The 21,705-nt window shown below is 37.1% G+C and overlaps 1 protein-coding gene across 1 annotated transcript; it reads left to right on the top strand.

The window, feature by feature from the left end:
• Positions 1–1,041: 1,041 nt before the first annotated feature.
• LOC107962730 (TMV resistance protein N) lies at positions 1,042–11,302 on the top strand. The gene is made up of 10 exons (XM_041082200.1): positions 1,042–1,554; positions 2,872–3,102; positions 3,200–3,431; positions 6,482–6,722; positions 6,816–6,841; positions 6,949–8,036; positions 8,401–8,441; positions 9,064–9,304; positions 9,442–10,266; positions 10,357–11,302. The coding sequence occupies exons 1-10, from the start codon at positions 1,225–1,227 to the stop codon at positions 11,110–11,112; spliced, it is 4,011 nt and encodes a 1,336-aa protein (XP_040938134.1). The 5' UTR covers positions 1,042–1,224; the 3' UTR covers positions 11,113–11,302.
• The last annotated feature ends 10,403 nt before the right edge of the window (positions 11,303–21,705 follow it).

Below are 21,705 nucleotides of genomic sequence, written 5' to 3'. Positions count from 1 at the left end.
TTAAAGTATGCATTCCTTTTCACATAATTAGAAACTTAGTATATAAAAACTTAAAATCAGGGAGAAACTAGTGGGTGTGTCTTCAAAAATGGAATTTTTTTCATTTAAAGTTTTCAAAATTTTTAATTAGTAAAAGAAAAATAATATTTTAATTCCTCCTAAAAATATAAAAATTTAGTTTAACTCTTTAAAAATTATAAAAATATAATTTCGATCCAAAACAAATTTATGATTTCATCCTTGCTTCAAGATTAAAACCAACCGGATCAAGTGTCCAAAGAAAAGAATAAAAAGCTGGAGAAGTGTAATTAATAGACAAACTCAAGTTATTAGTCGAGCTGAATACGAACTTAGTAATACTCCGTTCGAATAATTCACAAATCGTATCGAACTTTTCAATTTTAACGTACATTTTAAATATTTTTATATTATTAAATTACATTATTTCCTTAATATATATTATTAACTTTAAGTTTAATTATTGAGTTGAGCTCGAGCTCGAACACATATAAGTTTAATCAAACTCAAGTTAAATGTTGAGTATAAAAAATTATTTTTAATTATTCAAAAAGCAGAATACGAAAATTACAAAGGGTGAAATGTTTGCAAATATATATAGTGTATATTTGTAATTTCCCATGCTATACAAAGTTCTTATTGACTTCATCACTCATATTCACATTAATCCCTATCAGTTGCATTCCCACTAACTTCTCTACTTTTTCCGAGTAATATAAGGTGTAATAAAAAGTAGATTGAATGACTATGAATTATTTTGGGTTTGACGAACTTATTACATAATTGTCATTCTTAAAGTTAGCTTGATGGTGAATCGAAGGTGACAGTCTGGATTTGTTCATATTTTAAGGTTACATTCGTATTCTCCTCACCTAATATACTAAACAACCTACAGTGTAAAGAGTGTGCTCAAATTGATGATGACATGCTTTAAAATTATATTTTAATTATTATTGTCATAATCTTATAATTAAATACGTAAAATACAAACCGTCCAGCATTTTTAATTATTACTTATAATTAAAGTAGACTCCACTATGCTAACTCTCACCTTCTTGGAAACAACATCCATCGCTCATCTTTGGCCCCTAATTTCCGCCCCTATGCTCATATACTTACTTTTCTAATTTCTTTGTGGGTATTGGGCGATCTATTTTCTGATTTTGAACACCAGATTGAGATATTCTTCTCCTTTCATACATCCTCATGTTACCGTTACCATCAACTTCTTCCTCCATTTCTAAAAAGAAATATGATGTTTTCTTGAGTTTTAGAGGTGAAGATACTCGCAAGAACTTCACGGATCATCTTTATGAAGCTCTAAAGAGGAGTGGGATCGTCACTTTCAGGGATGATCCAAAGCTGGAGGCTGGCGAAGAGATCGCACCCGAACTCTTCAATGCAATTCAGCAATCATGGTGCTCGGTAATCGTTTTTTCTGAAACCTATGCCTTTGTTGGAAACGTGATGGGCCGAAAATTTACTTTTTATTACACACTCAATATATTACAATACGAAGATTACAAATATTTTCTCAATGACTAGATAGTCTAGCTGCTGCTAGATTTTAACTCACTCAAGGTTTGCTAACCTTCTCACTCTCACTCACGTTGCTTCTCTTATTTCTTTTTTCTTCTCATTTTTCTTCATTACAACACAAGTTCAAGCCTCTATTTATAGGCTGATAAAGTGACAACAAATGTGGCTATTAATCCACTTAATTTCCAGCCACAAAACATCTCAATAATGGAGCACTTTGTATGGCTAAAAATTTCAGCACTTTGCATGGCACAAAATTGCTCCACGTCTCATGCTTCTAGATTATGCTTGGAGTGGGTTTGATTTCTAACACTCCCCCTCAAACCCAACTTTCATACCGAGCTTCTCTTTGAATTTGTTGAATGTCTCCACTTTCAACGGCTTTGTGAAAATATCTGCCAGTTGGTCTTCTGTCCTGCAATGGACCAACTCCACGTTTTTGTTTTTCACTTGCTCTCGGATAAAATGATACTTCGTATCGATGTGCTTGCTTCTGCTGTGCGACACCGGATTCTTGGCAAGTGATATAGCGGATTTGTTGTCAACGTAGATGGTAATTGGACCTTCATTTGAAACACCTATTTCTCCCAAAATATTCTTCAACCACATTGCTTGGCATGTACAAGTTGCTGCGGCCATATACTCTGCTTCACATGTTGAGAGAGCAATTGTTTGTTGCTTCTTTGACAACCATGAAAAAACTGCGGAACTGATGTGGAATGCATATCCGGAAGTGCTTTTCCGATCATCCAAGTCTCCCCCATAATCGCTATCTGAGTAGCCAACTAATTTTGAATCTTGTGAGTGGGTATAGAATAAACCATGGTTCATCGTACCTTTGATATATCTCAAAATTCTTTTTGCGGCAATTAAGTGGTCTTGCTTCGGCTTCTCCATGAATCTGCTCACCAATCCTACTGCATATGTAATATCTGGTCGTGTGATTGTCAAATACCTTAAACTTCCAACGAGACTTTTAAACAACGTCGGATTTATCGACTCCCTTGTCGAATCAACACTTAGCTTCATCCCTGGATCAGCTGGCGTGACTACTGGCTTGCAATCCTTCATTTTGAACTTGTTCAAAATCTGCTCCGCATACTTCTTTTGAGAGACAAAAATTCCATCTTGCATTTGTTTCACCTCGACTCCAAGAAAGTATGACATCTCACCGATATCTGTCATTTCAAATTCTTTAGTCATAGCTTTCTTGAAATCATCAGACATACCTGGATTGTTTCCGGTGAAGATCATGTCATCCACATATAGGCATACGATCATGATATCTCCATATCCATTCTTCTTTGTGTACAGGGTGTGCTCGTGCGGGCTTTTGATGAATCCATTTCTTCGGAAGTACTCGTCGATCCTTGTGTTCCATGCTCTTGGGGCTTGCTTCAATCCATACAAAGCTTTCTTCAATCGGAAGACTTTGTCCTCCTTTCCTTGTATGCTATATCCAGGTGGTTGTTCTATGTAGACTTCCTCCTCCAAGTAGCCATTCAGGAATGCAGACTTGACGTCCATCTGATAGATTTTCCATTTGTATTGTGCTGCGACCGCTATGAGAAGCCTAATTGTGTCTATTCTTGCGACTGGAGCAAATATTTCATCATAGTCCACTCCTTGTCTTTGCTTGTAGCCTTTGGCGACTAGTCTTGCCTTGTATTTCTCTACTTTTCCTTCTTTGTTGGTCTTCGTCTTGTACACCCACTTGACACCAATCGGGCTATGTCCTTCTGGCAGACTTGTTAGCTCCCACGTGTCATTCCTTCTTATTGCAGCAATCTCCTCGTCCATGGCCTTCTTCCATTTATTGTCTTCAATTGCTTCTTCGTATGTCACTGGATCACATTCTGTCATTAGACAGAATAGTGAATAATCGAACTGCGTCTCTACAGGTTCCGTAGAATTGTAGATGTCGTTGAGACTCCGTGTTCTTGTGGGTGCTTCATCTGAGCTGCTGCTTCCGCTGCTGCTGGTTGGTGACGAAGGGGCTGTTGTACCAGGACTTTGATCATCGCCTTGTTCTTCTTGGTTGATGACATCATTGTCGTCTTCGTTGAAAAATAATCCTTCCACTTTCTTTTCTTCTTCACTCCATCTCCAGTAATCCGCTTCATCGAACTCGACATCTCTTGAGATAATCAATTTCTTAGTAAGAGGATTATAAAGTCTGTAGGCCTTACTTCTTTTGTCATAGCCTATAAAGATACACTTCTCTCCTCTATCGTCAAGCTTTTTCCTCTGTTGCTCAGGAACGTGTGCATATGCAATGCATCCAAAAATTTTGAGGTGTCCAACTCTTGGCTTGTGACCGCTCCATGCTTCTTCTGGTGTCTTGTGTCTTACACTTTTTGTTGGACATTGATTCAACAGATAAACTGCGCATTCAACGGCTTCAGCCCAGAAAGTTCTCGGAAGGTGTTTACCTTTTATCATGCTTCTTGCCATATCCAGAATTGTCCGATTCTTCCTTTCTGCAACTCCGTTTTGTTGTGGAGTGCGTCTGGCTGTTAACTGATGAATGATTCCATGATCCTTGCAGAAACTTTCATAAAGCTTTGCAGTATACTCGCCTCTTCTATCGGATCTGAGTATCTTCAAATATCGACCACTCTGTTTTTCCACCATTGCTTTGAACTCCTTGAATTTTTCTAGGGCTTCCGATTTTGCTTTGAGAAAATAAACCCAACATTTTCTGCTATAATCATCAATAAAAGTTAGTTAGTACCTGTTTCCACCGAGTGATTCAATGTCGTACGGACCAGATATGTCGGTGTGTACAATTTCCAATGGTCTTCTAGCTCTTCGAGATTTTCCTACTTCAAATTTCTGCCTATGCTGCTTTCCTTTGACACAGGCTTCACACAGTTGATCTGGATGATTAATACTTGGTAATCCATTCACCATATTTGTCTTCGACAACAGCTTCAAGCCAGAAAATCTGAGATGTCCGTACCTTAAGTGCCACAACCATGATTCATTCTTCAGATCCGTCTTCATGCATTTTACTTCTCTAGACTCGATGTCGAGGGTGAAAAGACGATTTCGCGTCATATCAACTCGAACAACTAATTCTCCACTTTTGTTCCTGATGGCGAGTGAGCGGTCTTTCATATGAACTTCATATCCTTTTTCTAGGAGTTGACCAAGACTGATCAGGTTGCTCTTCAAAGCTGGTACGTAGTAAACGTCTGAGATGTACTTCTTCTCTCCATTCCTTTGTGTTATAACAACCTTGCCCTTTCCTTTGATTTCTGCATGTGAGTTGTCTCCAAAAGTTATTTGTCCATGAACTGTTTCATCTAATTCTGTGAACAGCTCCTTTCTTCCACACATGTGGTTGCTTGCACCGTTGTCGAGATACCACACACTTCTCTTGCGATCTTTATTTTCTCCATAAGTGAGAAAGACACTTGATTCCACTTTTTCGTTGCCTTCTGCTGCGACTGCTACATGGTTTCTTTCATCCACTTTGTGTGTTGATCTGCACTCGTAACTGAAATGTCCATACTTGTTACAGTTGTAGCATTGTACCTGAGATTTATTTTCTTGAAATCTGCCTCGGCCACGACCTCTAGATCCACGTCCACGGTTGGATGTTTGATAATCTTTATTTTCTTGATATCTCCCATATGATTGATTTCCACGTCCTCGTGATCCTCTTCCTCCTATGTTTCCACCACGGTAGCCTCCACGGTATCCTCTGCGGTTTCCTCTTCCTTGGTTAAAGTTATTACTTGTTTCTCCGTCGTCGACGGACAACTTGCTATGCAAGGCTTGATCAAGATTTTCACTATCTTCATTTAGCTTCATCTTTTGCTCATGGGCTTGCAGAGAACCCACAAGTTCTTCGAGCGACATCTTTGACAAATCTTTTCATTCTTCGATGGCAACGACTACGTACTCGAATTTGCGTGTGAGTGACCGTAGAATTTTCTCCATCACTCTTACCTCGTCAAGAGTTTCTCCATTTCGTTTCATTTCATTTACCACCGATTTTACACGATTGGCATAGTCATCGATATTCTCGGAGCTCTTCATTTTTAACATTTCAAATTTAGCTCTAAGTGACTGAAGGCGTACCTTTTTAGCTTTTTCTACACCTTGAAATGATTTTTGCAAAATCTCCCATGCATTCTTCGCGTTCTTCACATCTGATATTTTCTCGAAGGTTGATTCATCCATACCTTGAAAGATACTATTCAAGGCCTTTTGATCCTTCTTTCGTGCTTCTCGTAACGCCTTCTTAGCGTCATTTGATAAAGCTGCTTCTGTAGCGGCATCTCCGGGCTCGATGTATCCTTTTTCAACGATCTCCCAACAATCTTGCGAACCGAGCAAAGCCTTCATTCGAATGCTCCAATTTCCATAATTTGTCTTCGTCAATTGTGGAACTTGTAGCTGAATTACGTCGCCCATATCGACTTGTTAGATGAACACCAAAGGTACTCCGAACTGGACACGAACCGGACACGAACCGAACTCCGAACCAAGCTCCGAACCGTAGCTCTGATGCCACTTGTTGGAAACGTGATGGGCCGAAAATTTACTTTTTATTACACACTCAATATATTACAATACGAAGATTACAAATATTTTCTCAATGACTAGATAGTCTAGCTGCTGCTAGATTTTAACTCACTCAAGGTTTGCTAACCTTCTCACTCTCACTCACGTTGCTTCTCTTATTTCTTTTTTCTTCTCATTTTTCTTCATTACAACACAAGTTCAAGCCTCTATTTATAGGCTAATAAAGTGACAACAAATGTGGCTATTAATCCACTTAATTTCCAGCCACAAAACATCTCAATAATGGAGCACTTTGTATGGCTAAAAATTTCAGCACTTTGCATGGCACAAAATTGCTCCACGTCTCATGCTTCTAGATTATGCTTGGAGTGGGTTTGATTTCTAACAGCCTTTTCCGGTTGGTGCTTGGAAGAGCTTGCTGAAATTGTTAAACAAAAAAACATGGGACATAAGGTATTTCCAATTTTCTACAATGTGGATCATTCCGATTTAAGAAAACAGAAAGAGAAAGTTGAGGAGGCCTTTGCCAAACACGAAGAGAGATACAAGGAAGATAGAGACAAGATCCAAAGGTGGCGAAACGCTTTGACTCAAGTGGCTAACATCAAGGGATGGCATTTAAATAACAGGTAATTCTTTCTTTTCTTCTCTACCTTCTCGTTTAATTAAAAAGTGTCATATTTGAATAAAAGAGCAAATTTTGTATTCTGGTTCCGCAACAGATCTTGCTTTCTTATTCTTGGTTCTTGTTTGCTTCCAAACACTACTTGTTTCATGATTCATTGAGAAACAAAGTGCATTTGAAAGATATCAACAAAATTTTATTCAAAAAAACTAAAATTTCTTTCTTTGCAGGCACGAATCAGAATTTATTAGAGATATCAGCAAAACTATGTCAAACATATCCAGTTACTCATAGCGACTTAGTTGGAATTAGAGAAAGCTTGGATGATTTGTATTTGAAAATAAACATTGGGGAAGATGATGTCCGCATTATAGGAATTTGCGGAATGGGTGGCATTAGCAAAACGACACTTGCAAGAGTTGCTTACACTCAAATGTCACCTCATTTTGAAGGTACAAGCTTTATTGATGATATTCGAGAAGTTTCAAACAAATGTGGACTAGTTTTTTTACAAAAACAATTTCTTTCACAAATCTTTCATGATGAATTCTTCAACTTTTTCAATGTTCACGAAGGGAATGCCATAATTAACCATAGGCTGTCTCACAAAAAGGTTCTTGTTGTTCTTGATGATGTTGATAACTTACAACACCTAAAATGCTTGGTTGGAAGGCGTGATTGGTTCGAATTAGGGAGTAGAATCATTATAACAACAAGGGATGAACATTTGCTTCGATGTTGCCAAGTTGATAATGTGTTTATGCCCACAACATTGACTATTGGATATGCGCTTCAACTTTTCAATTTGAAAGCTTTCCATGGTGATACAGCGCCGGAAGTTGATTTCATTGAACTTTCTCACCATGTTGTAAATTATGCTGGTGGGCTCCCTTTAGCTCTTGAAATTTTAGGTTCCTTTTTGTGTGGTAGAGACGCAACTCAATGGAGAAGTGTGATTGAAAGACTTAAAAGAGATTCTAATAAAGAAATTTTCGATACACTTCAGATAAGTTTTGATAGGCTGGAAGAAAGGGAGAAGAATATATTTCTAGATGTAGCATGCTTCTTCAATGGGGAGAAGAAAGATTTTGTAATGAAAGTATTGGATGGATGTGAGTTTTTCCCGGATATTGGAATTGATGTTCTCATTAAGAAATCTCTCATAAAAGTCGATAAACACAAAAAATACTTGAGGATGCATAACTTGTTGCAAGAAATGGGAAGAAAAATTGTTATAGAAAAATGTATTGATGAACCTGGAAAACGTTGCAGATTGTGGGAGGAAACGGACATTCATCATATCCTAACAAAAAACACGGTAAGTCATTCAACAAAAATTACATACTATTTTTCTTCTTTTTTATTTATATAACATCTAATCAATATATGATATAAATTCAAAGCTTAGTCTAATTGATTGATACAACATCCTTGAAAAGTGGTATTTAGTACTTTTGAGATAAATTATGTTTGATGTTTACAAATATTAACAAATATTTATAGAAACAAATATTTAATTTTATTGCATTACCCTTAGAAACTGTTTTATTTTATTTAAAATGCTTTATTTATTATATTTCGAGCATTATAATGCTAAATAAAAATGTAAATTTTTAAAAGTTTTATCTGACATTATACACCATTTATTTTGTTTTCTTATTTCTTATTCTTGATTTGTTTAGGCTACAGAAATGATTGAAGGCATGTTGATCGATAATAAAAGGTAAGAAGATATATATAAACTTATATCTGTGTATTATAAATAACGATTTTAATTATTTTAAATATGATAAGAATCTTAGCAAAACCTTTGACACTCAATATTTTCAATGTTTAATTATGAAATTTATCTAGCAACATATTACTCTTTTAAAAGAATCAATAGTGAAATGTGTATAATGGTATATATTTAATGCACTAATAGTGTATATCAATGACTTAGATTGTAACATATAAGCAAAAGTTTTTTTTTTAAATGAAAATGGTTTCATTTTTAATTATATCTCATTGTTCGGTTCATTAATTTGTATAGAATTATGCATTGTTTGCAAACCAAATATAAATCAAAATATTAATTCAATTTTTTAGAATGAGGTAATATGATATCGTGCGGCTGTTAGATACAAGTATATTTTTAATATGGGTATGTTTAATTTTAAAAAATATTTTTATGTGTTTAAAGGGTTTTTAAAGGATCAGATCTTAATACTGATATTCAAATATGCATTAGATAAAAGTATAGGATAATGTTACTTAAAAAAATAATATCGATGCAACATAGTTTTTAGATATTTAATGTTTTTTTATATTATGAAGCTCATTTTCGTTTTGCTCATGGTTATAAGGGAATTGAGCAAGATGCTCAACTTGAGTGCCGACGCTTTCTCAAAAATGAAAAAATTGAGATTGCTCAAAGTGCTTTGCCTCTCAAATTGTGATTATCTCAATTTTCTTTCTAATGAGCTACGACTTTTAGATTGGAAAGGATGCCCTTTAAGATTGTTGCCTTCAAGCTTCCAACCAGACAACCTTGTTGCACTTCTTTTACCATATAGTCACGTTAAACAACTATGGAAGGGAAATAGAGTAAGAATTAAGTCATCTTAGCCTTGTGTTTTAGCTTATTTTAATATAAATGATTAAACTTGGATTAAGGAAAAAAAAACAAGAATGAGTATTATTATGTTTTCTCTTTCTCTCTAATTTGTTAGTGTTTTCAACAGCCCTTGTATAAGTTGAAAATGATGAACCTTGAAGGGTCTCAAAACCTGATCAAGACACCAGACTTCACAACAGCATCAAATCTTGAAGTTTTGATATTGGAAGGTTGTACTAAATTAGTGGATGTTCATCCATCAATCGGAGTGCTTAAGAGCCTTAAACTTTTGAATTTAAGAGATTGCAAAAGTCTTAGGACTCTTCCGACCAAAATTGGAATGCAATCTCTTGAAACATTAATTCTTTCGGGTTGCTCAAGCCTTGTAAGGTTTCCGGAGATTAATGGGAAAATGGAACGTCTAAAAACTCTAGATCTTTCTGGTTGTTATAGAGTTGAAAATTTTTCGGAGAATTTGCAGCAAGCTAAGTTACGATCAAATTTGTCTTCACTTTTCAAGGTATTCCAAGGAAGAAGGACGACTCCCGTGGCTCCGGTGTTGCGTTTGTTTTCAGGTTTGACTTCATTAAGAGAGCTAAAACTAAGGGACTGCAATCTTTGTGAAGGAGATATTCCGCGTGACATTTCTGGTCTATCCTCTTTGATACATTTTGATCTTAGTGGTAACAATTTCATCAGCATACCTGCATCCCTTAATCGACTCTCCAAGCTTGAGTTTCTTAGATTGTCAAATTGCATGAAGCTTAAATCGTTGCCTGAGCTTCCAAAAAGTATAGAAAGGGTGTCGATAGATGACAGTGGTTCACTTGAAGTAGTTGCAAGTCCATCAGAAGTATGCAATTTATTGGATTCTGCTTTCATTAGAGCCATTAACTGCTTCAAATTGGCTGAGAATATGAATGCATTAATACTGCTGAAAAAACTTCTTAAGGTTGATTAATCTCTCTTTTCTCCATTACAAAATCTCATACTTGACAATTTATGGTTTTAGTTACCAAACGACTTGTGTTTTATTTTGCAGGCATTTGCAAATTCAAGGAAAAGGTTTGATATTATTATGCCCGGAAGTGAAATCCCAGAATGGTTTGATATTATTATGCCCGGAAGTGGAATTTCAGAATTGTTCAGCCAACAAAAAAGCGACTCTTCAATTGATACTATTAAGATACTCCTACCTATCTACCTTCGGAAAGATAGTGAATGGATTGGAGTTGCTTGTTGCTGCATTTTTGTCAATAATGGTGCTTTATGGTATGACGGGGCTATCCATTATGGTGTATCTGTAAATTGTGGAGGCCAGGTAATTGAGGGGACACACTTGCATATAGATGAAGGACTTAGGCGGCCCATAATGAAAGATCACCTTTTTCTTTGTTATTGGGCACGTGATAAATTATATCCATTTCCCTTGGAGGATAATTATAGTGACGGTGAAACTGATAATTTATGGACAACAAATTACTTAGATCACATATGCGATGAGCTTGAGGTGTCTTTCAAGGGAAGCAGTGTTAAGGTGAAGAAGTGTGCTTTTAGAATAGTGTATAAGAAAGATTTGGAAGAAATAAAAGAGTTGCATTGCAATACCACTCAATCTTCTCCAAATTTTGAACACATCCACCAACACTCTGCTCACAACCATGGATCAGTGGGTAACACTTCTTACACGAAACGAAAACGTAATATATACGAGGAAGTGGAGGAAGAAGGGCCGCAACCAAAATGGATGCAAAAAATTTTCAATTTTATGATGGGTCAATTGGAGAAGAAGCAGTAGCTGTGGTAACTTCTTAATTAACCTTGTCCTATTTTTTTTTATTTTTTATTTTTTACATATCCATGTTGTTTCCATTTTTATTTCATTTAAAGTAACCATTCTATTAGATTCTCATTTTTTATATATATCCCAAATGTTGATAATATAGTACCATTTAAAATTTTAGTACTTAATTCATTCCATTTTACATAATTAAAATGTGTACATTTTGATTGGTTTCATTTTTTTTATTTATTAAAATTTTATTTTCATTATATATTCACTTATACCTATATTTTAGTTGTAGGTTGAAGTAAATATAATCAACTTGAGACAAATGTGGAGAAATATGGATAGCTTCTGTGACGACGCAAGTAATAATAAAATGAAAATCATTTAATGAGGATTGGATCATAATTTGAGCTGAGTTAAAAACCATTTCATTTTTATTTGAGACTAACTTATATGTTCAATTTAATTAGTCAAAATTATTATTTTTATATTTGGAAAATATAAGCCCTTAACAGTACTTAAATAAGTTTAATTACTTCTAATAAAATTACTATTTAAATTCGGTGGCTTGAATTACAAATAATATCGTTCTAACTCTTGAGTTTATAATTTTTATAATGTATTTTTGTTTAGAAATTTATTTTTAACACTTATTTAAATATGAATGTTGAAACCATTTTTTCATTTCGATTTAAAAATAATGGATCGACTTTTTGGAAAGCGAAAATAGAGTCGCCACCAATCTTTTATTGTTCAGGTGTGATCGGATCACCTAAAAATTTGGGTTGTTTTAATAAAACATTTTTAGTTTACTAAAACAACGGTTCTGGTCTACGAAAATTTTAGAAAACGGGCTCGGGAGTCGGTTACGTATGAGGAAGGATTAGCACCCTCACTACGCCCAAAATTGGTACCAAATCGATTAAATATTGTCCTTATGTCTAAAATTGAAATGTTTTTGAAATGTGGTTCTTTTTTAATAACATTTGAATAACCTGAGTTGGTTACCAAAATCTTCCTGTTTCGACATCCAAAAATTTATAATTATAAAATCATAAAAGGATGCTCAACTATTTAGTCCAACGAAAAATCGAAACCCAGCACAGTAGGGCACGATTCCTCGAATTTCCAAACATTGACCATTGCCTCACCTTGGAAAATACAAGTGAAATTCCGGAGAGATATTCAATTATTTTGGACAAACGGGAGATTGCAGCCCAGCACGATAGGGCACTATTCCCCGAACTGCCAAACATCGAACACTTCTTTCATTTTAAAGGGTTTTTAGAAAACGTGAATGAAATTTCGAAGGAATCTTCGATTGTTTAGAACAAATGACAAAGCGCAACGCAACACGATAGGGCACGATCCTCAAATCGCCAAACATCGAACAACCTTTGTATTGAAAGGTTTTTAATAAACATGAGTGAACCTAAAGGAATATTCGATTATTTTGAGCAAACGAGAAATTGCAACCCGACACGTTAGGGCACTATTCTGCGAATTGCCAAATATTAAGTCTCGTCTTCATGATAAATAAAATATAATAAGTATAATAAACTATATTTAAAATTATTATAAAATATGTATATAAAAAGAAATAGTACAGAAAAAAATAATTATTAGTAAAACAAAAATAATATAACAAGTAATATGATACATATAATGACAATTTGTACATAAAATAATTAGTTTTATTTTAAATATATATATATGAAGCATATAACAAATATATAAATAAATAAATAATATAATAATGTGAAACTTAACTCCAATTGATTAAATTAGATGAAAAGAAATAAGAAATAATGAAAATGATATAATAAGTATAATAAATAATAGTGTAAAAAAATAGTATAATAAATAATAGGAAAATAATTTTAAAAAATGATAGTAAAAAAATAGTAATATTAGATTAATAATAATACCAAAAAAAATTTGTGATAAAAGTGTCTAAAATAAACAAAATAGGGCTTAATTGAATTAAAAATAAAATTCTGGAGTGAAAACAAAATAAAAGGATACAAGGGGACCAAAATGCACACGTGGGTAAGGAGGGAGGGGTCTGGGCGCAAATTTCCGGGGTAATTTGAAAACATTTAAAGAAAACAAAAAAAGGACTTGATTGAACGTAGGCACCCAAGACAGGGACTAATCGCGAAAATTTCCCATTTAAAAGAAATGTGCACATTTCCATCCCTTGAATGCACGGTGAGCTTTTCCCCTTCCCCAGGCTCTACTTTTGAGGGGAAAAAAACAAATGAAGCCTACTTTTTTATTTTTTTTATTTTTAAAACATTGAACACCTCTTTTTGAAAATTAAAGAAAATAAAAAAAAATTTACCCCATCACCTCTCTTATTTTCCTTAAAGAAAAACAGAGAGAAAGCTCCCAAATTTTCTCTTGGGCCTGCGCCACCCTCATAGGAGATCGGTGAGCCGAGGTCGCTAGTTCGTCGGTAAGTCCCCTCTCTCCCTCTCTTTTTTTTAAAAAAAAACGTTTTAAAAAAATTTGAAAAGGAAACAGAACAAACGAAATCCAAATCAAGAGAAAATTCCAAAAAAAATGAAAAATCACCTTTCAAAACTTAGTTCCGATTCTTGATTTACTCTTGAACTTTGTATTATCTCCGAAATATATATATATATATCCCCCCAAAATACAATCGATTCCTCTCTAAAAATCCCCCCTAAAATACAATCCCTTCTCCCCTCGAAATATCAAAAAAATCCCCCCTTTTGTGATCGATTTTGGCTTTTTAAAGCCGATCTATAAAACATTCATTTCCTATTTTTGTTTTCGTTCTTTTGTTTATTCTTTCCCCCATCCCTCGCATGCTTTCTTTTGCTATTGTTTTTGTCTCTGTTGCAGGTGTGTCAGGTGTGGGTGGTGCACGTGATGGCCAAGGGCAGAGGTAGCATGGGGCGACTGAATCTTGGGGACAGAGGGAGGAGCGGCTAGTTTTTTTTTCTTTTTGTTTGCTGAAAATTAGTTAAGGTTGTGGGCTGATTGGGCTTTTAGGGTTTTAATTTTTGGGCTGTAATTGGGTTGGATAGATTTGGGTTTTGGGTCATGGACTATTAATTATTTTTATCTTGGTTTATGGTTTATAGGCCCCAGGCAAAATTTAGGTTCTACAGCTGCCCCTCTTTGCTCATTACTGTGTTAACAGGAATAGAGCAAAGACTATAAAAGGACCAATTTTGCCCGGGCTCACCGAGTCTTGAGTTCTTGATCCTTGATCTTCTTTAAATGGCCTCTTGACAGCTTCAATCTGCTTCACTGCAACTTACGAAGGCGATATTTGCTATCTTTGATCTGCTCTCTGTCAATACAGAGACGCCAAATCCGTTATCTTCGATCTGTTCCCTATAAGCATAGGGATGCCAAATCTGCTATTTTCGATCTGCTCTCTACCAACACAGAGACGCCAAATCTGTTTTAATCTACTCTACTGTAACTTTAGAGAGATAAGATCCGTAATTTAGCTTTAATCTATTCCACTGCAACTTCAGGGAAATAAGATTTGCTATCATTAGTCAGCTCCTCTGCAACTTCAGGGAGATAAGACTTGTAACTTCGACCTACTCTACTGCAACTTCAGAGAGATAAGATCTGTAATTTGATCTTCTTCCGTTGAAACTTCAAGGAGATCTGCTATGGCTTTTAACCTATTCCACTGCAACTTTAGGGAGATGAGGTTTGTGGCTTTAATATGTTCTTCTACAATTGTAGCTTGACTTGCTCCATTGTAACTTCAAGGAGACAAGATCTGTTGTCTTCAGTCTGCTCCACTGCAATTTCAAGGAGATAAGACTAATGATTTTCAGCCTATTACCCTATTGCTTATAGGGTTAAGGCTTGGTGGCTTGAATCTGCTTCACCGCAACTTCAGGAAGGCAAGATTTGTAATTTTCAGCCTATTACCCTACTGCTTAAGTGATTAAGGCTTGGTGGCTTGAATCTGCTTCAGTGCAACTTCAGGAAGGCAAGATTTACCGTCTTCAATCTGTTCCACTACAACATCAGGGAGACAAGATCTGTTTTGATCTGCTCTACTGCAACTTCAGAGAGATAAGATTTGTAATTTAGCTTTAATCTGTTCCACTTCAACTTTAGGGAAATAAGATTTGCTATCTTCAGTCTGCTCCACTGCAACTTCAGGGAGATAAGACTTGTAACTTCGACCTACTCTACTGCAACTTCAGATAGATAAGATCTGTAATTTTAGCTTTAATCTGTTCCACTGCAACTTCAGGGAAATAAGATTTGCTATCTTCAGTCTCCTCTATTGCAACTTTAGGGAGATAAGACTTGTAACTTCGACCTGCTCTATTGCAACTTCAGAGAGATAAGATCTGTAATTTAGCTTCAATCTGTTCCACTGCAACTTCAGGGAAATAAGATTTGCTATCTTCAGTCTGCTCCACTGCAACTTTAGGGAGATAAGACTTGTAACTTCGACCTACTCTACTTCAACTTCAGAGAGATAAGATCTGTAATTTTAGCTTTAATCTGTTCCACTGCAATTTCAGGGAAATAAGATTTGCTATCTTCACTCTATTCTACTGCAACTTCAGGGAGATAAGACTTGTAACTTCGACCTGCTCTATTGCAACTTCAGAGAGATAAGATCTGTAATTTAGCTTTAATCTATTCCACTGCAACTTCAGGGAAATAAGATTTGCTATCTTCAGTCTGTTCCACTGCAACTTCAGGGAGATAAGACTTGTAACTTCGACCTACTCTACTGCAACTTCAAAAAGATAAGATCTGTAATTTAGCTTCAATCTGTTCCACTGCAACTTCAGGGAAATAAGATTTGCTATCTTCAGTCTGCTCCACTGCAACTTCAGGGAGATAAGACTTGTAACTTCGACCTGCTCTACTGCAACTTCAGGGAGACATGGTTCACGTGTTTTTTTATCCTGCTCTACTGCAACATCAAAGAGACAAGGATCATGATTTTGATCTTGCTCCACTGCAACTTCAGGGAGACGAGATCTTGTAATCTTCGGCCTGTTGCCCTACTACTTAGGGTGTTGAGGCTTGTTTTCTTTAATCTGCTCCATTGGAGACGAGGTCTGCAATCTTGGGTCTACTCCACTACAACTTTAGGGAGCTAGGGTGGTGACTTAAATCTACTTCGCTGCAATATCAGGAAACCTAGATCTGCCGTCTTCGATTTGCTCCACTACAATCTCAAGGAAACAAGATCTACAATCTTCAACCTACTCCACTACAACTTTAGAGAGCTAGGATGGTGGCTTAAATCTGCTTCACTACAATATCAGGAAGCCTAGATCTGCTGTCTTCGATCTGCTCCACTGCAATATCAGGGAAACAAGATCTACAATCTTCAACCTACTCCACTACAACTTTAGGGAGCTAGGATGGTGGCTTAAATCTGCTTCACTGCAACATCAGGAAGCCTAGATTCGCTGTCTTCGATCTGCTCCACTGCAATCTCAGGGAAACAAGATCTACAATCTTCAGCATACTCCACTACAACTTTAGGGAGCTAGGATGGTGGTTTAAATCTGCTTCGCTGCAACATCAGGAAACCTAGATTCGCCGTCTTCGATCTGATCCACTACAATCTCGGGGAAACAAGATCTACAATTTTTAGCTTGTTGCCCCACTGCTTAGGGGGTTAAGACTTGTGAATTCACCGATTCCACTGCACTGGTAAGGCTCAAAATAAAATGAGGAAAAAGGTGCCCCAGATATCGCAGCACGAGCTTCACTATTTTAATTTCTCAAAGGCTCCTTCAAGCTAAATGTGTGTTTCAGAGATCAAGCGCATTTTGTTGATGTCCCAAGGTGTACTGCTCCTCCCTCTTATTGATTTTGGGAGGGCAAGACTACCATATATCCCACATTTGAAATTTGAGCTACCCGTTTACGGGTTTTCAACTCAAAAACCCTTTGGTCTCAAAGTGCCCTTTGCGGATTTTCACCTTGGCCTCTCCAAAATTTTTTGGTTTTTTTTAAAGCGCCCTTTGCGGGTTTTCACCTTGACCTCTTCTTCTTTAAGTGAAATACTTCTTGACAGAATTTGAATTTATAGGATTGGGCAAGTTTTTGCCATCCATCTCGGCTAGAATCAATGCTCCTCCGGAGAAAGCTTTCTTTACCACGTAAGGCCCCTCCCAATTAGGCATCCATTTTCCTCGAAAATCTTTCTGTATGGGAAGGATTTTTTCAAAACTAGGTCTCCCTTGTGGAATTCTCTAGGGCGAACCTTTTTGTCATAAGACCGCATCATTCATTTTTGGTACATCTGACCATGACGGATAGCTCTTAGCCTCTTTTCCTTAATCAAGTTCAATTGATCGTATCGAGACTGGATCCATTCTGCTTCGTCTAACTTTAACTTTGAAAACACTCGAAGAGACGAGATTTCAACTTTGATTGGCAACACTACTTCCATTCCGTAGACCAAGGAGAAAGGGGTTGCCCCAGTTGAGGTTTTGACTGACGTTCGATAAGCAAAGAGGGAAAATGGTAACTTCTCATGCCAGTCTCTGTAGGTTTCGGTCATCTTCCCCACAATTTTCTTAATGTTTTTATTGGCCGCTTCCACTGCCCCATTCATCTTTGGGTGATATGGTGACGAGCTGTGATGTCTGATCTTGAATTGACTGCAGACTTCCGCTATTGTACTATTGTTCAAGTTTAATGCATTGTCAGATATAATCCTCTCCGGTATTCCATATCGATATATGATCTCCTTTTTCAGAAACTTGCTTACTGCCGACTTTGTCACACTAGCATACGAAGCGGCTTCTACCCATTTGGTGAAGTAGTCAATAACCACAAAGATGAATCGATGCCCATTGGAAGCTTTCGACGATATTGGTCCAATCACATCCATGCCCCACATCGAGAATGGCCATGGAGCAACCATGACATGCAGCGATGAAGGAGGCACATGAATTTTGTCCCCGTAGATTTGGCACTTATGACATCTCTTGGCGTAATTGACACAGTCTCCTTCCATGGTGGACCAATAGTACCCGAATCTCATAATTTTCCTGGCCATTATAAAGCCATTAGCATGCGTCCCACAGACGCCTTCATGGACTTCTTCCAAGATTTTCTTAGCTTCTACGACGTCTACACATCTTAGTAGCACTTGATCTTTTCTTCTTTTGTATAATATATCCCCATCTAAGACATAGTCGATAGCCAGCCTTCTTAGAGTTTTTTTGTCATTCTCGCTTGCCTGGTTCGGGTATTCACGATTCTTCACATATTGCAATATATCATGATACCAAGGGTGATCATCTCTCTCTTTATTTTCTTCAATATTGTAACAGTGGGCCAGAATTTTATAAATGCTCATCTGGATGGGTTTGACATCTTCTTATTTGTTCACCTTGATCATGGAAGCTAAGGTAGCCAAAGCATCAGCCATCTGATTTTCGTCTCGTGGAAGGTAGTGGAAGGTAATGTCATCAAACTCTTTAACCAATTCAAGGACTAGTTTTCGATAGTCGATCAACTTGGGATCTCTAGTCATCCATTCTCCCTTGAGTTGATAAATCACTAGCACGGAATCCCCATACACCTCTAGCACCTTAATCTTGCGTTCTATGGCTGCATGGACTTCCATGATGCACGCCTCGTATTCTGCCATATTATTTGTACAATCAAAATCCAATTTACTAGTGAATGGATAATGATCTCCATTTGGGGACACTAAGACGGCCCCGATTCCATTGCCCACAGCGTTTGACACCCCATCGAAATTCAATTTCCAAGGAAGTTCTTCGAGAGAACCTTTTTCAGTGGTAGCAACACACATTAGGTCTTCATTCGAGAAGTCGAAGTTCAAAGGCTTATAGTCTTCCAAAGCTCTACTGGCCAGAAAATCTACTATTGCACTTCCTTTTACTACTTTCTGGTTCACATAGACTATGTCGAATTCAGAAAGTAGAATCTGCCATCGGGCCATCCTTCCATTCAAAGTTGTTGACTCCATCATGTACTTCAAGGGGTCCAATTTTGAGATAAGCCAAGTGGTGTGATATAACATATATTGCCTCAGTCTTCGGGCTGTCCAAATTAGGGCACAACACAACTTCTCTATCGGCGGGTACCTTGCCTCACATTCCGTGAACTTTTTACTGATATAGTAAATAGCTTTTTCTTTCCTCCCCGACTCGTCATGCTGACCCAATACGCATCCCATGGAGTTCTCGAATACTGTCAAATACAGTATCAATGGCTTATCGGGGTTAGGTGGCATCAACACCGGGGCATTGGATAAATACTGTTTGACCTTGTCAAAAGCCCTTTGGCATTCTTTATCCCATTCACCTGGGTTATGTTTCTTGAGGAGGCGAAAGACAGGGTCACATTTCTCGGTCAGTTGTGAAATGAACCGAGCAATGTAATTTAATCTTCCTAGAAAGCCTCGAACTTCTTTCTGAGTGCGCGGCGGGGATAGCTCTTGTATGGCTTTAACTTTGTCTGGATCAATCTCGATCCCTTTCTCACTAACCACGAATCCGAGTAACTTTCTAGACTTGGCTCCAAAGGTACATTTGGCGGGGTTGAGTTTTAGCTGAAACTTCCTCAACCTCAAGAATAATTTTCCCAGGACTTGTATGTGCTCCTTCTCTGTTCGAGACTTATCATGTCATCAACATAGACCTCGATTTCTTTATGCATCATGTCGTGAAAAAGGGTTACCATGGCTCTTTGATAAGTTTCCCCCGCATTCTTCAGTCCAAACGGCATCACCTTGTAGCAGAACGTGCCCCACATAGTTACAAATGTGGTTTTCTCCATATCTTCAGGATGCATCTTAATCTGGTTATATCCTGAAAAACTGTCCATGAATGAAAACAGTGAGTGTCCCACCGTGTTGTCCACTAGGGTGTCGATATGAGGTAGTGGGAAATTGTCTTTTGGGCTGGCTTTATTCAAATCTCTGTAGTCCACACACATTCACACTTTTCCATCTTTCTTAGGGACAGGGACGATGTTGGCTACCCAATCTGAGTATTTTACCACCTTCAGGAATCCAGCGTCAAACTGTTTTCGAACTTCTGCCTTTATTTTTAACAAGACATCAGGCCTCATTCTTCGGAGTTTTTGCTGAACAAGCTTACACTCTTCTTTTATGGGGAGTCGGTGAACCACGATGTCAGTGTCCAACCCGGGCATATCTTGGTATGACCATACGAAGACATCTTTGAATTCTTGAAGTAATTCAATGAGGTCTCGCTTCATCTCCGCAGTGATACATGTTCCGATCTTCACCTCTTGTCCTTCTCCTAAGCTCACAATTTCGACTGATTCTTTGTGAGGTAGGATTTGTTTCTCGTCTTATTCTACCATCCTCAACAAATCAGGAGATAGGTTACAGCCTTGGTCCTCTTCAAAATCCTGAGAATCATCCATACACATATCTTGCTCGAAAGGAAATTCTGAGTCGCTAGCAGTGTCACTCGTATCATTAATATCTGGGGACCTGTTATGAGGACGAAGGCAGATACAAAGAATCAAAAGAATTCGAAACATTTATTTGCGTGATATGATCATGAATGATGAATGAAAGAATATTTAAAAGAATGTTTCAAGAATAAAAGAATTCAAAAGTAATCATTTGTATGGTTATGAATGGAATTGAAAGGACGAGATAACATTTGCTCAAAATTGATAATAACCGTGCATTTTACTGAAATGTCATTTTTAAACATCGGCCTATTTCACAAAAGATTCTTATTACTCCTAGGCCTAGAGCAATAAGTGTGTTTTGGACATTACTCTGAATCCGTTCTAAAAACTACAAAAATCTCTTCTGCAGTCCAGTTGTCCAGAACACTTCCAGGCGTGCAGAGGTAAATGCCCGACAAATTCTCTCTTCCAGTCTCCTCTTCGCATATGACGTTGATGTCCAAGCTTTCCAGCCTTTCTTCTATAGCTCTCGTAATTGGTGTGTCTCTCTCGGGATGAATGATTCCCCCGGACACAAATGTTTTCGATATATAGGGGAATGTCATTGGTTCCCACTTGATTTCCTCCTCCGTTAATCGAGCTCTTCTTCTTTCTTACTTCTTTTCCAGCTCCCTTCTCCTTTGTTTCGCATTCGGCTTAAATCCTAAACCGAAGCGGTCTCTCTTGTCATTCGGCATTGGCGTTTCAACCCTTCCTTGCAGATGTCTCCCAAGTCCCCTTCCGGGTAGGGCCTGTAACGCCCCAATTTTCGGGAATCCTGTGAATGTTGGCATAGGTTTAATTATGTTAGTGGGCCTCTAGAAAGCCCAAACTTAAGATAGAACCCGACAATTTTAGTTAATTTTTGTTCCATAACAAAAAGGGGGTGAAATTATGAAATAGAACTTATGTGAAAATGTTTGAAAATGCTATAGGCTAAATTGAAGTGGCCAAATAAATAGGAGTGCAAAATAGGAGGATTTGCATGACAAACCTCCCATTTTACATGAAGTGGCCAGCCATCATGTTGTTGTAGACAAAATGTGCACTTGATATCCATAATTTATGGTACAAATTGATACAAATTGATAATAGGTTAGGTAAATGTTCCATGATAATGGGTTAGGTAAATGTTTCATGATAAGAATTTCA

The sequence above is a fragment of the Gossypium hirsutum genome, chromosome A11, assembly GCF_007990345.1.
Source record: "Gossypium hirsutum isolate 1008001.06 chromosome A11, Gossypium_hirsutum_v2.1, whole genome shotgun sequence".
NCBI classification, from domain to species: Eukaryota; Viridiplantae; Streptophyta; class Magnoliopsida; order Malvales; family Malvaceae; genus Gossypium; species Gossypium hirsutum.
This window is presented reverse-complemented; position numbering and strand designations above follow the sequence as displayed.

Coding starts and splice junctions, on each gene's coding strand:
- LOC107962730 (XM_041082200.1), top strand. CDS start 1,225: ATGTTACCGTTACCATCAACTTCTTCCTCCATTTCTAAAAAGAAATAT. Junction 6,842..6,948: donor CTTTCTTATTCTTGGTTCTT/GTTTGCTTCCAA, acceptor CTTTCTTTGCAG/GCACGAATCAGAATTTATTA. Junction 8,037..8,400: donor ATATCCTAACAAAAAACACG/GTAAGTCATTCA, acceptor TGATTTGTTTAG/GCTACAGAAATGATTGAAGG.